General features: G+C 29.2%; 1 protein-coding gene across 3 annotated transcripts in view; it reads right to left on the bottom strand.

Annotated features, from left to right (window-relative positions):
- RhoGAP93B (MyTH4 and RhoGAP_KIAA1688 domain-containing protein RhoGAP93B) overlaps positions 1 to 16,468 on the bottom strand; it is a 92,725-nt gene extending 76,257 nt beyond the window's left edge. For all 3 annotated transcript variants that reach the window (XM_075380180.1, XM_075380181.1, XM_075380179.1), the window contains exons 1-3: positions 16,162 to 16,468; positions 2,109 to 2,210; positions 356 to 494 (exon numbers count right to left, since the gene is read on the bottom strand). In XM_075380180.1, the coding sequence (XP_075236295.1) occupies positions 356 to 494; positions 2,109 to 2,210; positions 16,162 to 16,175 (255 nt within the window). In that variant the 5' untranslated portion in view covers positions 16,176 to 16,468. The remainder of the gene's footprint in view (positions 1 to 355; positions 495 to 2,108; positions 2,211 to 16,161) is intronic.
- Positions 16,469 to 16,750: the final 282 nt, after the last annotated feature.

The raw sequence follows: 16,750 nt of genomic DNA, 5'->3' as shown, positions 1-16,750 counted from the left end.
TTATAATTCTTATACTTATACTTCATTAACTTTAAAGTTTTCAGAAACTTTAAAAAATCTACAAGAAATTCCTACTGTTTTAAGTTTCGAGGAACAATCCGGTAAAGTTTCATTAAAATCCATTTATTCCTTCAGAAACAATTATACAAGAAACACAAAAATGTAAAGGAACAAGAGAGCTAAGATAACAGACATCTTCTTTCAGCAGACAAATTATCACTAAAAAGTTATATTTAATACTAATATTATTATTATTATTATTATTATTATTATTATTACTGGCAAAGTAACCTGGCAAATCTACTTTAACCCATAAATGACAAATGACACTGTTATTACTATTACAACTACTAACCTGCAATTTGGCAAGAGGAATAATATCACAATTATGCGGCCTATGCCATACAGTCTTTTGCGAAGTGGCATTGTAATAATAGAACCTACTAGTATTCTGATCAAACAGCTCCCACCACTGATTATTATCCGTCTTTTTCCTGTAAAATATATAGCATTTAAACAACCATAAATAATTTATATACAAAAAGTTTAACAGATTAAATAACTTCTACAAACAAAAATTGTCATTAATGCTACAAACTCTATTTAAAGTAAAAGCCTATTTTACAGTTCTATAACCAAATTTACTAAACCTGTATATCTTAAACTTTTCACTATTTAATTCAACTAAAATCAAATGGCCTATTTTCATCCAATGAATGTGTTAACTCTTCCACGCTAATAAAAACTACTTTGTTTTAATAGTTCAACAATAATCTTAGATGTAATTCATATACTATTATTCTAAATGCAATTTTCATTGTTTTGTGAAGTGCTGCATACTCAATGTAGTAAATTGTGAAAATTTCTAGTGTTTCACAAAGATGTGGAGCTGTTTTCTGGTTATAGTTTAAATATATTTTTTTCTGTAAAAAAATTTTTTTAAGTAAGTTGTATTTATCCAAATCTGTATAATTATGATTAATTTTTCACCGAGCATGTTAAGTGAAATAATTCTTTTTTCATGCAGCATTTATGTGTATTTTTGTAATTTTGACTATGATATAACAGTGTATTTCAAAATTTTTATTTTATATGTTCTAAAGATTTAAGCGAGAAAAATGAATATTACCTACTGTTAATATTAAATCATTAATCAAATATAAACTAAATATAAATTTCTTGAAAAGAGATAAAACAAATTTCTATAAATCTCTGCCTTAAGAAGAGGTAAATAGTAAATTTGTACTTTAAATTAATGGTTTTTTTTTTAGTTATTTACCAAGTAATTAAATAATATAAAATAGTGAAATTTCTTTGTAAATGACTCCTTCTCTGACAAAAATATATGACAGTCACATTAATTATGAGGTGAAAAGATCAATAAGTAACCAACAACACAACCTCAACTTCTTCCTTCATTTTGTTCTCTATCCACCAAACTAATTTTCAATATTAAATATGAAATGCACCTTAAACATCTCCAAAGTCAGTTTTTTTCCTTTTTTTTTTTTTTTTTTTTTTTATTGTCTTGCTAATATAAATCACTACACTTCACAAGAATATTTTCAAAATTTCCTTCTAATTCCTAAATCTTTGATACTAGGTTTCTTTTCTGTATTAAAATTTTACTATCTTGCGGAAATCTAATATTTATTTTATTTACTCTTTTTTATAATATTTCTTTAAATTCAATAAAAAAGGTGATAAAATCTTTTGAATGTTACATTTAAAAAGAAATGTTAAAACATTAAATGTTCTATAAAAATTAAAATGAATTGTTTTAAGAGCAATTGGAAAAAAAAAAGTATGGGAAAATTTTGTAAACGGAAGAAAAATGTTGGTAGAATTAAGATACCCAGGGATAAGAATTTGGACCTCATGTAACAGATAATTCAGGATGAAGGATTTAGAAAAATGTCAAGACTAAAAGGTTAGTACAGAATAGAAAGGAATGAATAGTATGGAAAAAGTATATTGACCTGGTTAAACCAAGAAAAAACCGAACTAGATACTATCAAACATAGTACAACCTATACATTAGAACTACACTGCAAGGTACTATTGTAAAAGACGATGTAATAAGATACTAAAAAAAACTGAATACTTACACAGGAACACCAGTTGGAGGATCCCACACACATTCTCCAGTTGTCAGGTTAGCATACATATGCTCTTTAGTGCGAGGTTCAATTATCTCAACCCACTCCATTCTGAAACAAAATCAAATTTATTAACTTTTACTTTGTCAATAACAATTTTACTGTTACTTTTATCATTCTAACAAATTTAACATTCAAATTTGGTGATTTTCTAATTTATAGTGTTTAGTGTTACTAAACACTTTAGTGTTTCATTGTTACTAACACTGCACACCTATTCCTTTTATCCCTATTCTCTTTTCCACTTTTTTCTTGTTCCACTCCATTAAAGTGGAAGAGATGAGATGGCCAAGCAACTGACCAAACTTTCCCTAGTAACTGATAATAATGCACATTAAAACAATGATTTGGAAATGCTACACACGAGCAAAAGAGAAATATTCTTCTAAAAAACAACAGGAAGAATATATTAAGGTTATGTGAACGATCAAGAGTAAAGTCATTATGAGTCAAGTCATGTAAATTCATGTGGAAAAATGACAATAATGGCATCACCAAATTTATGTCACAAACACCAGACTTTTTCATAAGTAAAAAAAAATACCCTAAAAAGAATAGAAATGTTTGTGTAGACAGATCTTGGATAATATTTTACGGCTTAGAACCTAATGTTAATGGACAAAAAAAAAAGATTTTTGATATTTTGCCTGAAATGAGGAATAAGTTAAAAATAATGAATGAAATAGAAGCATTGCTAGAGGGGCAATTTAATTTTAAAATAAACAACAATATAAAGGTAACTGAAAAATTACAAAAATGGGGAGATAATCAAGAGTTAAGCACTAAAATAAAACAAGATACACTAAAATTCAGACAAAAAAGTAATTTGAATGAATCAAACAGATTTAGAAATTAACTTGTTAATTAAAAAAATATTGTTATATGTAATCCATTTATTAAGGCAGAACATAGCTTTTCTAGAAGTCAGAACAAGTTTGTGGTTCTAGAGTTTAGGAGAACAGTAAAGGAAACCAAAAATTACTATATATAAAACAGGCTATTGAGAATGCAGGACAAAAGAAGTATGTCGAGGCTAAGGAATGAATTGTGAATAACAATCTGTTAAAAAATAATGTTCCTTATAAAAAAAAAAAACTAGCTACCAGTCGCAGCTTTGTCTGCGCTATGTGTTTACTTGCATTTTCCATAGCAGTCAAGTCAATCTTTTTATTTTATTTTTTAGTGAAGTAACGGGAGGCAGGTGCAACCATTCACACAAACAGTAACAGTGGCAGTGGCTGTGTTAGTTGAGCCACAGTGCTATATACACCTTTGCACCCCTTCAAAAAAACTTGAGAATGGTTTTTAAACATTTATCTATACAGTATTTTCCGCCCAAATCTACTAAATATCTTGTTTAGTATAGTCAGGACTGAGAAAATTTACAATTAAATCATTGTTCAAAATTTTTTTTACCTTTCTTCAACCTCATTCAAGGTCAAATTTCAAAAATCTAGAAATTGGTTTATTCACATGAAGATTACACTTACCAAAAATCAGATTGATCTCTTCATCTGTCATGTAAAAATTTAAAAATAATTGCAGGGTTTCAAAAAAAATTCAAAAATCCATTTTAATCCTTAAAACTCAGAATTTCAAAAAATCTAGTAATTAGTTTTTAGATACTCACATGAAGAGTACACACATACAAAAAAAAACCCAAGCTGATATCTTCATTTGTTAAAAAGACATTAAAAAATTGTTCTTTCATTGTTACTCCATTTTATCTCTTTAAACTCTGAATTTAAAAAAATCCTTTCTCAGTATGTAGTTACCGGAAAAAGGCATATATACTACTTTTCATAAATTTATCTTCAATACACTTTGCATGGTGTTGATTATGAATCACTCTATGTTATCTTTACTAAGACCTCTATTAAAAATATCTCTACACTGAAAAATACCTTAGGAGTGGTGGCTCACTGTATGAAAGGAGCATAAGAATTTAACAGCTCACCACCTAGCGGCCCAAATGAGAAGTGCAGCACTGTAATGGAATTATTTATTATTTACACATTTTAATAAATAATTTTTCAACACTTCCAAATAACCATTATCTGTTAGATTGAGAGTGTACCTGATGCACTGCAAAGCTTAGCCTTCAACTTACTAACAAATACTCCATTTGAATTTTGAAAATTGGACGATTGTTTGCAAAGATATTATAAGAGCACCCCCATTGCACCTCCCAAAACAATGCTCCAGGGGCACCCTGTTTATTACCAATTGATGACAGTTGGTATAGCCTCCCACAAAGTTCTTGCATGTCTCACCACTCTAGCCTCACACGCAGTCCCCATGGGAAGTCTGTTATTGTTAAAAATAATTTTTTTAAATTTATTTAATATTATTTTATTTAATTAATATTTTTGTAACATTATTCATTCGATCGATCTAATTCATTCAGTTCACGCCCACCTCACACAGTGATAGACTAACAGTTCATTAAAGCACCACCAAATCTCTTCAACCAAATCTCTTCAATTTGGTGGTTCCAACCACCAAATCTCTACTACTATATAAATATATATATATATATATATATATATATATATATATATATATAATTTTTTTTCTCGAGATGAAATATATCCAAAAACCTTCTGTTATGCCCAAAAATTGATAAAAATTTGGTTGCAATTGATCGAGTAGTTTTTTTGTTTATCCTGAATAAACAAAACCCTCTTCTTGTTTGCACAGTAGTATATACATAAAAAATAAATAAAAGAAATGACTTCAAAAAAAATACAAAATGACCCTAAAAAATAATAAGGTAAAGTTCACAAATATAAACAGAAATAAAGATAAGTACTTTAAAAGTGAGAGAGGTTTAAATTTTTGTTTTGATCAGTGATCAATAATAAAATATGGTCTGTAATACTCAAGGTGTAAACAATAAGACGACAAAAAAAAAATATATAGTCAAGAAGATAGCACAGAATCTACAGAGAACAAAGACATGTAAAACTGGATGAATGAGGAAGACTCAACAGATGTGATAAAAACGGAAATGAAATTAGTATTATAACAAAAACCTATCTGAACAGAGCTAAACAGGAGAGTTAAATAATGATATTAACAAACTATATTAGAATGAGTAAAAAAGAACTGTAAAGCTTGGAAACAAGTAAAAATTAGCACAAACTGTTCAAGATGTTGAAAGCAGTAATATGCAGGAGGCTACTAAAAGATCGTACTAAGATTATGAAAAAGGTTAAAAGACCACAGATTAAAAATCATTTTTTTAAATTTACTCAATACAGGTAGAAAAAAAATAATAAAACAACAACTTTCTCCTCAAATATACGGAATAGAAATGAGATACCAGTGTTGATTTAAATATAAGTATAGCACAAAGAATATAAGACTTTTGCAAATCCTAAAGGCAGCAAGAGAGATTAAAAATTTACTTCAGTTATTTGTCACAATTGGAATTATTTATCGGAAACACCTTCAACCTGAATTATGCCCTTCCTAAGTTACACAAAGAACCTGCATCCAAAATTTTTGTTATTTTGTACTGTACTATGTGGTCGGGAAGAAGTTTTTTAAACTGTAATAAATACGGCTTAACTGTGCTCTACTACTGTTAATTCTGGTTGTAAGAGACCATACGAAGGCAACAGTGGAAACATTGATGGAAATATCTGTCAAGACATTTGCATTGGTGGCATTCTAGCAAGAGGCCAAACTGATGACTGTGTTGTGTTATCAAGTTTAAAAGACGACCACCAGTAAAGCCCATCAGTGCTAGAAGCAGAAGGTGGTGTGGCAATTGAAATTGTCACAAGGCGTGTGGTGTTCCCCTACCACACCAGGGTCAGGATGCTACCAATTCTCACCACTGTTGCCGGAAAAAGTGGGGAAGATAAGCCATGGTGGGGATCATCCGGTGTGTTCATTCATGGTGGGATGACTAAAGTCATAGTAAAGTGTGGAACAATGGTGGATGGATATGAGTGCAATCACTGTCGAAGAGCATTTGTTAGCTTGTGTGTGGGTCCATAAACGTCCACCCACTAGTAAAACACTGAAGAAGATTATGTGAATGACTTCTTTGTGAGTTTAGAATATAATTACCATCAAGGCAAACATTACTGACATAAGAGAAGGCTAAGTATCTGGAAGTGTTCTTGATGCACCACACAGTGGGAGGCCAAGCACTGGAGCTAAGGCATGGAGGCATCAATTCAATGATCACAGATATAATCAACAAGCAAACTTCTGCAGAGTTAGGCAAGATCAATAATGTGAGGCCATATGTGCAAGAACTTGAAAGTTAAATGTTTTCATCCAGTTATAGTTAATTAGTCAAGTGACATCCAGCTCTCTGGAGTTTTGTACAGAAGAGTTCCAAAAACACAGATACATCAACAATGAGCAGCTCTGAGACTATGTTTGATCACTATTTGAAATGCATCACCTGAGATATGCTCTTGTGAATGAACAATCAGACATGGAGACACATACACCTGTGCTTTGAACACAGTGGAACCCACATAGATGTTTCACAGAAGGTAAGCTGCAACTATCTTAATAATTTCATAATTAGCATAAAGGGACTTCCTACCCATCTCATACATGTGTAATATGCATTATTTGCCGACTAAAAATAATTTTGTTCCAGTTAAATTTAGTTAATTAACTTGCCCAACTGCAAGTTGAATAAAAAGAGCCTAATGCTCTCTTCCTCAAGCAAATCATTACTTGTGTGAAATAATGAGGATTATTTCTCCTCATTGTCTTCAAACATTTATCAAAAGATGTTTCTGATGAAAAATTTCAATTGTAACGAATAACTTAGATCCAAAATAATGATACTCACTAATTCTGAGATATATTGATAGGTGAAGTATACCAGAAGATTGAAAACACAACAAATAATTCATTCTTATATATGAAAAGGCAATTGCGATGTTCTGCAAGAAATGTAGATCAAATATCCTACTGTTTCATGTATTCAGAGATTTTAGGTCATTGAAATGTAAAGATGTTGGTATTTAAAGACTTGAGATTTTTAAATACATTTCATTTCATGAATTCTAAATTGATTTGGATAATCATGTCCAAAAAAAAGGGAATTATCACAGCAAAGATGGTTTTACAACAGGAAAAATGTACAAGACTTTTTACTTAAGAAATACTGAGGAAAGATAGAAATACAGAAAGGAACTAAATGTATTTCCATCGACTTCCAGCAAGTATTTGACTCCACCCCCAGGGAAAAGTCAGTTATGGTACTAATGGATAATAGCTACTGCAAAACATAAGCAGCTCAATCACAGCTGAAATAATAAAGAAAATAGACTGAAACATCCAAAGGATGTTTTGAATTTTATTTTGAATTTATTTTTATACATAATAACATGACAGGTTCTATAGGACCGACTACCAAAGAGGAAATAGCTTTCTCAGTGAAACAGTCATAAAGTACAAAGATACTGTATAACAGAATCAAGGAAAAAAGTTTAATTTAATAATTATATGCATAAGTTCAAAAAGTCAACTTTTTTATAAACTTGCCTTCAAACTTTCAAGGCAATGAGGAGAAAAACTTCACAGAAATAATGAGGATTTACTTGAGGAAGAGAGCATCATAAGGTTCTTTAGCCTAACTTCAGAAATCATTTCTTTTAAGTTCAAATTTAAATGATTAAAATTATAATAGTTTAATGATTTACTAAACCTATGCAAAAAATAAGAAAATAATAGTAGGTAAGTGATCCTAAAGAAGACAGATCTACTTCAGTGTTTCACTATTAATTACTTTGCACACCTATTCCTTCATCTTTGTTCCTTTTATAATTTTCCCTTTCCCTTCTCTTAATCTGAAATTGACCTTGGAAAGGATTACAACTGCACTAGAATTCACTTTTCAAACTGTATTTCAGTTACAAATAATATCATAAAACCAATTCAAATCAGAAGTCTGATAGAATATTAGAAAGAAATCCTTATTTAGCATAAATCCAATTTCAAATTACTTTTATAAACTCTTTAAAAAAAATTAAAACAGAATGAATAAGTCTAGTTTTATGTTGTGTTAAGTAAAATAAAACAGAATTTTCCAAGTGGACGGTTCTTTTAAAATTTTTCCTTAAAAGTTCAGTAACAGGTATAATAATCATAAAATGATATAAAAACGCAATATGCTGTGGAAGCACAAATTTACCAGTGTTAAGTTTTCCAGTCACTTAACAAATATTTATATAAAGAAAAGGGTTATTGGCAACTTTTTACAGGTTGTTATAATGGATAATGAAAAAGACCAAACAGAAGCCAGAGAGGCTTTGAGACAAATCGTTGGTGTTTGACAGCTATTGAAGAAATTATTAGATTAAAGAATATTGAAACTGTCAAGGAAAGAATGAAGTAAAAAAAAAAAAATTTTGTTCAGACATGTTGAACGATCGAGAGCAAATAAAAGTCCTGAAAAAGGCTTTGCTATAGAATATTACAGGAATTCAGATAAATATTTTTAAAGAAGACAACCTAGGCAAGCAAGCCTTAAAGGCAGAAAAATATTAAATCAATTAGTTGTAATAAGATACAACAATCACTTTTAAATAATATAAAACCAATTCTAACAATTAAAATAAAAAAAATTAAACCACTGCCCTTGATAAAAATAAACCACAAAATATAATAACTTTGGTAAATAACATTAAAAAAAATGTTTTTGACTCTGTAAAAGAAGAAAACTAGAGTGACAAATAAACAAAATAGAGAATTAAACAATTTTCATTAAACATCCTGCATTATCCAAGCAGAAAAATTTTAAATTCTACAATGACTGGATTATGTAGCAATGCATTAAGATAAAAGATACATTTAAAAAAATCTTATTCACTAGAACATAAAAAAGAGAAATCTAGACGAGAACAAAAATTGACAAACTGATAAAACCAAAATGATATAAAAGTTTAAAATTATTAAAAACTGATAAATTACTTGCTTTAAATTATATAGAATAGTTCTTCCAAAGAACTTTCACAGCTAATTCAGCACCTTATGCAGAAGAGTTTTTGATAGCAGTGTTCTTAGTGGTTCTCACCTTAACAATGCTAAGAAATCCCCTGAAATATAGAAATGAATATTATATTCAATCTAAATTGTGTTTATTAATTTAATGTTGTTTTTGCCGCACTTAAATGACTGAATACTACCTTAGACCTATAAACATGGTGTACAAAATAAGAATAGAATCAATAACACACCTAATGACAAACAATTCATAATACTAATATACCGGGTGATGATTTGAAAAGTTACCACATTTATAATTCAGTAGCTATCAGTCCCATCATATTTTTTTTTTTGCTGGGATGTATACCATTTTCAGGAAGAGCCTTTTTAAAATTATTTTCTAAGGGGTGGAACCCACCCTTTCTGCTACACCAACCCCAATTCAAAAATCTTAAATGGCAATGGTAACATTTAATTACATTAATTGACAACCGGAAAAAATTATGAATTTTTGTGAAAAGAAAATTAAAATCCGCTCATCCCTTCGCTTGGTAGGTATGAAAAACCATTTGGTAATACTTTTATTGAATTTTACTCAAACAAAAATAACTATAAAATTATGTGATATTACTTCTTAAAACATTGAAATGGTTTAACACAAAATTTTGCACTTGCATGTTTTCTAAATTTTCAGGGGTTGAAAACTTATTTTTTTTAAATGAGACGAAGAAGCTTGTGACACCTCATTAAAAGGCCCTTTGAATGACAAGTAATTTGATACAAATAAAATAAAAATTGGTTCACTGGTATGAAGTTATGATTAAAAATGTGTTTTTTTTTTAGGTTATGTTGAGATACAGTGTTACTGACCCAAAGCATTAGATCTTAAATCATCCGTTCTTGTTAAAAATATGGGTTTTAGGTTTCTCCAGCATTGACAAAATGTACCAGTAAACACAGCATTAAAACATCAGTTAAACATACGAAAAACCAATAATAAGATACCTACTTCTTAGCTGACAACATGTTGAAAAATTGATTACCTTGTTATAAACAGGTTATAATTTTCTGCCAAACCGATTTTGAGACAGGTAGTGTTTGCAACAGAAAACATAGTGGTCAACCAACTCGCTTAACAGATGACGTTTTAGAGAATGTGAAAATAAGATTGCTCAATTCTCCTCGGAAAAGTTTACAAAAACTTTCCATGCAAGTTGGTTTGTCATACTCAAGTGTTCAGAAAGCTGTTAAAAAATTGAAATTATATTCATATCGCATACGATTATTCCAAGAGCTTCAGCCTCCAGATTTAAACAAGCGATTGCAATATTGCTGTTGTTTTAGTACTCTCTCAAAATCGCTTTGCTAGCCTAGAAATTGGCATTTTTTCTGGGAGAGGAACGCCAACAAATTTAATTTGAAATAATTCTTTTACACTCGTGTATGATTTCGTAGCAAAATATTGTTCAACAATGAAAACTCGTTCTATGGTAAAAGACATTCTGTTCGTAACACGACCGGAAACAGCACAAAAGTTTATACAGCTCAAGGAGAATCAACTCACACTGCCGTATTTATACCGGTTGAGTAGCGCTACCAACTTTGTGTCACAAAACAAAATTTCCCTTTCTTAGAATAAAATTACCAGACATTAACAATTGGGTAACAGGACTAAAAAATCACTAAATCATATATATATATATAAAAATTCAAAAAATCCCAAAAATAATTTTTAATTATTCATCTGAAGCCGACCTCCGTGGCACAAAATGCTAGTGTCTCCGCCTTTCATCCAGAGGTCTGGGTTCGAATCCCAGTCAGGCATGGCACTTTCACACACACTACAAATCATTCATCTAACCCTCTGAAGTAATACCTAAATGGTACACCCGGAAGTTAAAAGAAAAAATATATTTATCTGGAGAATATTTGTAAGTGTAAATCTACTGAATATCTCATTTGGTATAGTTGGAATTGGGAAAATTTTCTATCATTGTTCAAAATATTTTTACCTTTCTTCACCCCTTTCAAGGTCAAATTTTAAGAAATATAGAAACTGGTTTTTAAATACTAACAAGAAGATAACATACATTAAAAAAAAAAATAAAGTTGATATCTACATTTATACCAAGAAATTATATACACTGACAAAGGTAATTAAGATGGGAAATTTGTTCATGTGAATATATAAACAGTTCAAGGTTTCCTAATAAGTTTCTAAAATGGATATCTTTCCCAAAGAAGGATAACAATGAAATAGAAGAAGCAATGAAAGGAAAAACCTATCAGGGGTTGAATGTGAAGATATGTAGAAGTGGAAACTGAATGTGAATGGCTGAAATTGACGACCAACTAAGCAAAAGTAAGAAATAAGGGTTAATTGAAAAAATTAAATGGAGGTATAAAAAATAATATTGAAGATATCAATGAAATTGAGAACAAAAAAGATAATTAAAAAAAAAATGTGTAGTAAAGTTTTTAAAATTTTATCAACAATGAAAATGTCTATTTTATCAGAGATAAAATAAAATATCAAACAATCAATAAATCCTGATAAAAACTAGTTTTTCAACTAGTGCTTTTGAACATGTGCTGCAAAGTTTCATGAGGGTTTACACTACCCCACATTTGACACTTATGAGTGTTCACCTGGCCACTGATGTGAAATGTTGTTGATGATCAAAAAATTACACTGTCTAAAAATGTATCATTATCTGCAATTTGTATTCGTTGCTTGCTAACTGTATTAAATCACTGTAAATTGTGATAAAATTTTGTTTCTTCTAACGGAAATTCGTGAATGAAACCTGAAATGATGAGAACTCAAACACTGAATGCAAGGAAGAAAACATGTCATAAGGAAGTATCCCAGCCAATGGATAAAATATTAATTTACTTAAAATGTCAATTGAATAATGCAAAGCAAGATTCAGTGGTGATTAACTGTCTCTACAAATGGCTAATAAATAACCTGATTAATACACTAAAAGTATTTTGTTAAAAAATTAGCACCTTTTTTTAAAATAATTAAATATATTAAAAACTTTTGAATGGCAGAAAGGATCCTGGGACAGACAATACCTGCAGAATTACGGTGCATTGCAGGTGAGGAAGCACTAGACAGATTTTAAAAACTGGTAATATTTACAAAAAAGGGGAAGTTCCATCAGACTTCAAAAAAGAGTGTTACTATCATGATACCAAAGAAAGCAGGAGCAGATAAATGTGAAGAATACACAACGGTTAACTTAACTACTCGTGCATCAAAAATTGTAACTAGAATTCTGTACAGAAGAATTGAGAGGAGAGTGGAACAAGTATTTGGTTTCACAAATTGTATAGGGATTAGGGAAGCCAACTTTAGCATTCTGATTAATAGTAGAAGGAAGATTAAAAAAAAAAAACCAACATAAATGGTATTTATAGACTTAGAAATGGCATTTGATAACATAGACAAGAATAAAATGTTCAGCATTTTAAAAAAATTAGTTCAAATACAGAAATAGAAGAATTGCTAACATTTACAAGAACCTAACTACAACAGTAATAATCAAAGAGTATAAGAAAGAAGCAGTAATAAAAAAATGAGACCAACAAGGATGTTCCCTATCACCATTACTTTTTAATTTTTAAATAGAATTATCAGTTAATGATGTTAAAGAACTATTTACATCTGGAAAAACAGTGCAAGGTGAAAAGAATAAAATGCTAAGATTTGCTCATGATACAGTAATTCTAGCCTAGAATAAAAAAAGATTTATAAGAAACAATGAATGGCATGGATGAGGTCTACTCAAGTACTACCGCATGAAAATAAACAAAAACAAAATGAAATTAAAGAAATGTAGAAGAAGTAAAGTAGATGGACCACTGAATACAAAAATAGGACAAGAGAAGACTATGGAGGTATAAGAATTTTGTTATTTGGGAAGTAGAATTACTAAAAAGATGGGCAAAGCAGGAGAGATATAAAATGCCAAACACCACAGGTGAAACGAGCTTTCAGTCAGAACTATAAATTTCTTACATCAAAAATTAATTCAAACATTTTTGAAAGTATACGTTTGGAGCATAGCTTTATACGGAAGTTAAACTTGGACGATCAAAATACCTGAAAAGAAAGATTAAAAGCTTTTGAAATGTGGTGCTATAGGAGAATGTTAAAAATCAGATGGGTGGATAAAGTGACAAATGAAGGTGTTACGACAAATTGATGAAGAAAGAAGCATTTGGAAAAATATAGCTAAAAGAAGAGACAGCCTTATAGGCCACATCTTAAGGCATCCTGGAATAGTTGCTTTGATATTGGAGGAACAGGTAGATGGGAAAAATTGTGCAGGAAGGCAAACAACATTTGGAATATGTAAAACAAATTGTTTGGGGTGTAAAATGTAGTAGGTATACCGAAATGAAACGACTGGCACTAGATAATCTTTACCTCTTTTTAAAGAGCTGCACCAGTTCAAATGACTGAAGACAAAAAACATATATTTTTTGTTTCTTCAACTGAATTAATGCTTCACACCCAATACTTCACATTTTTGTATCAATTCAAACTTATTGTGTTCCTATATTTAAATTCATTTAAAAGTGTACCACCTAGAAGTTCACGATTTTCTTGATACTAAATTTTCAGGTCGGTGGGGATTGCTCGTGAATGTCCACTTTATGGCCATCTTGCTCCCAAGATTTGACCTTGCTAGATTATTTTCTTGTGGGGTTTTATTAAAGATTGGGTTATGTACCACTGTTGTGTGCTGATCTTGTTGAGCTAAGACTTTAAATTAACACCACAGCTGTAGAAGTAACGCCCAACTTACTGACTAGTCTGAAATGAAATTGACTTCAGGTGCAATGTATGTCGCATTACAAATGGAAACCATATCAAACCAAAGTGAATCTTGGCTGACAAACTTGATATGTTTTTTTATGAAATGAGACCTCAACTGAATCTGAAAGTTATCTCAATAAATTTTTAAAGTTAGAAGTCACTTCTTAAGTCACTCATATGCCTAATGTAGGCGTATTATTGTACAGTAACCTATGTTTCATACATTCAAATTTTCATTTTCTCTTAAGTGCAGCCAATTAATGATATAAAAATGTTAAAACTGGTAATCAGAATATTCATAATGAAAAAAAAAAATATGAAGTTCAAACGGTACTTAATTATTGCACATACTTTGTATTTCATAAATTAACTTAAAATAAAACAAGATACATAAATTGGTAACACAAAAGAGAAGGTTATATTTTCAAAAGAAGTACAAAATATACAATTATCAAATTATACTTTTTATTGACTGTATACCACTGACAGTATATTCTTAACTTTTTTAAAATACCTTTTAAACACATTGTCTCAAAAATATGAAGCATTATGTATATGCAGCATAACCTACGGTACAACTGCCTATAATCTTTTAACTGTATGTATGTAACAAACAGAGATGAATTTGAAACCTTGTAAGTAAGTAAACACATCATGCAACAACATTCTTATTATGTGATAAGAGGACATGATCAAAAAATTTACAAAGTTAAAAAAAATTACAGGTTCTCAATAAAATCATTCCCAAACTGTTTTCATAAGTCTGGAAATTAGCTAATTTAACTGACACTGTAAAAATATTAAACAACAGAAAAACTTATTAAAAAAGCAAATGACACATTAAATTGTACTTAAAGCAAGTAAAACTAAAATACTAAATTAAATATGTAGTTAACTAAGTATTTAGTTAGTTAAATTAAGTATTAGCAGAAATATTATAAAGCAGGAAGTATAGGCCTATCAGATATAAAACGTGTGGTTGTAAAAAGAAAATTTTGGTCCATTACATTGAACAGATTTCTCACATTACATGTATTCTTTAATATCATAATGTTCTTCAGAATAGGGCTACTGTTAACTATTACAACCATATTTCACAAATATTTCCCTTAATAAAAACAAAACTGAACTAAACAATTTTTTCATCTCAAATAGATTTGCTACAGTAATTTTCAATAAATTTTTACAGTAATCTCAATAGATTATAATATAGTACAGAACTGACAATTAATTCTAAGGAATAAAAGCAATGAAAAATTCATCCAAAGTTAAAATAACTAGTTCATAAATAACCAGTAAAATCTCATTTCATTCAAACTAAAATCTTACACATCATAAAAATTTTACCTTATTGGAATTAACAATACTTTTTTAATGAAAAATCTGACAAGATGCAATTCTTTACTCCAAACAGTTTTTGCATTGTTTATTATTTCTTTAAATTTATTTCCCTACATCATAATTAACAATTTTTAAGTAATAAAAATTACACAAAAACAACACTAGAACTAGATTTTAAGAGTATGAATTTACAGTTATTACAACAAACATAATCATTAAAACAGAAACACTTCATTTTACTATAATACATTATACATAAAAAGATAAGCATGAAATATTTATCTTAATTAATTGTTGGCAATCTAATTGGAAAAAATGCTTAATTGAAATGGTTTCAGTGTTACTTCAATGTAATGGTAAATTTCATGTATGTGTTAATTAAACTGCGACTTCTAATTATAAAAACTACACTGCATAAAATAATGAATTTAACCTAAATTAATGATTCCAAAAGTTATACAGATTTCTTTTAACAAAGAATATTTACTTACGGTAAAGGTCCTACGTTCATTTTGCATAAAAGAGCTAAATCTCTTTCAACATAACAAAAAATAAACTGCCTGCTAATCAAATAAGATAGTATTAATGTAAACAAACGTAATATCAAACCATAAAAATAACTTATACACGATTAAACTTTTTCACAAATAAACGATAAAGATAACATTACCTCACTCTTTATAACAAGGATATAACTTAAGTTAACTGAAACTAATTTAATTGAAAATACGGGTTAATTCTGAATACTACTACAGAAATATAGACAAATCCTGGGCCAGGCCCCAACTTTTACGTATTGATTGCGGTATACATTACATTACAAAATAAAACTTACAAAACATATAAAACAATATAAATACATACCGTTCAGATGCCATATTTTCTAGAAGTTCAAAAAATAAATACTCTAATAATTCAACTTCTTATTGCAAAAATATTAATATTGGAACTTTTACCATAAAACACATAGTCCGTAACGGCAGACATATCTACAGAACACCACCGAACCAAACTGTTTCGCAACGTCTAAATTAAAATAAAAATAACAAGGAACATATTTCTTTATTTACATCATAAAATAAAACAGAATGTAAACGTGTTCTTAAAAGTAAAAGGGTATTCATTTTACAACTAATAAAAATATAGTAATAATTCGTTGACTACCCGAGTAATTATAAGCTGCCCTTGGAATACGAAGATATAAATACAGAAAAAAAAAATTGTGAAAAAATATTGTATTTAAAAAACTATAAGGTATTTTCGAATATTGTAAATAAAAAAAACAATTGTTTATCATTATACAAAAGGAAAAGACGCCTTTTAAAAAAAATTATATGTATATATAAATGTTACTTTATAACCTTTTTTAAATACCTCACCATGGCAAATTGAAATATTAAATTTATATTGAATAAAAAATATTTACTAAAATAAATTGTATATATGCATTGTT

The sequence above is a fragment of the Lycorma delicatula genome, chromosome 12 (genome assembly GCF_047948215.1).
Source record: "Lycorma delicatula isolate Av1 chromosome 12, ASM4794821v1, whole genome shotgun sequence".
In the NCBI taxonomy this organism is placed as follows: Eukaryota; Metazoa; Arthropoda; class Insecta; order Hemiptera; family Fulgoridae; genus Lycorma; species Lycorma delicatula.
Note: the sequence above shows the minus strand (reverse complement) of the source record. Positions and strands in the feature narration are given on the sequence as shown.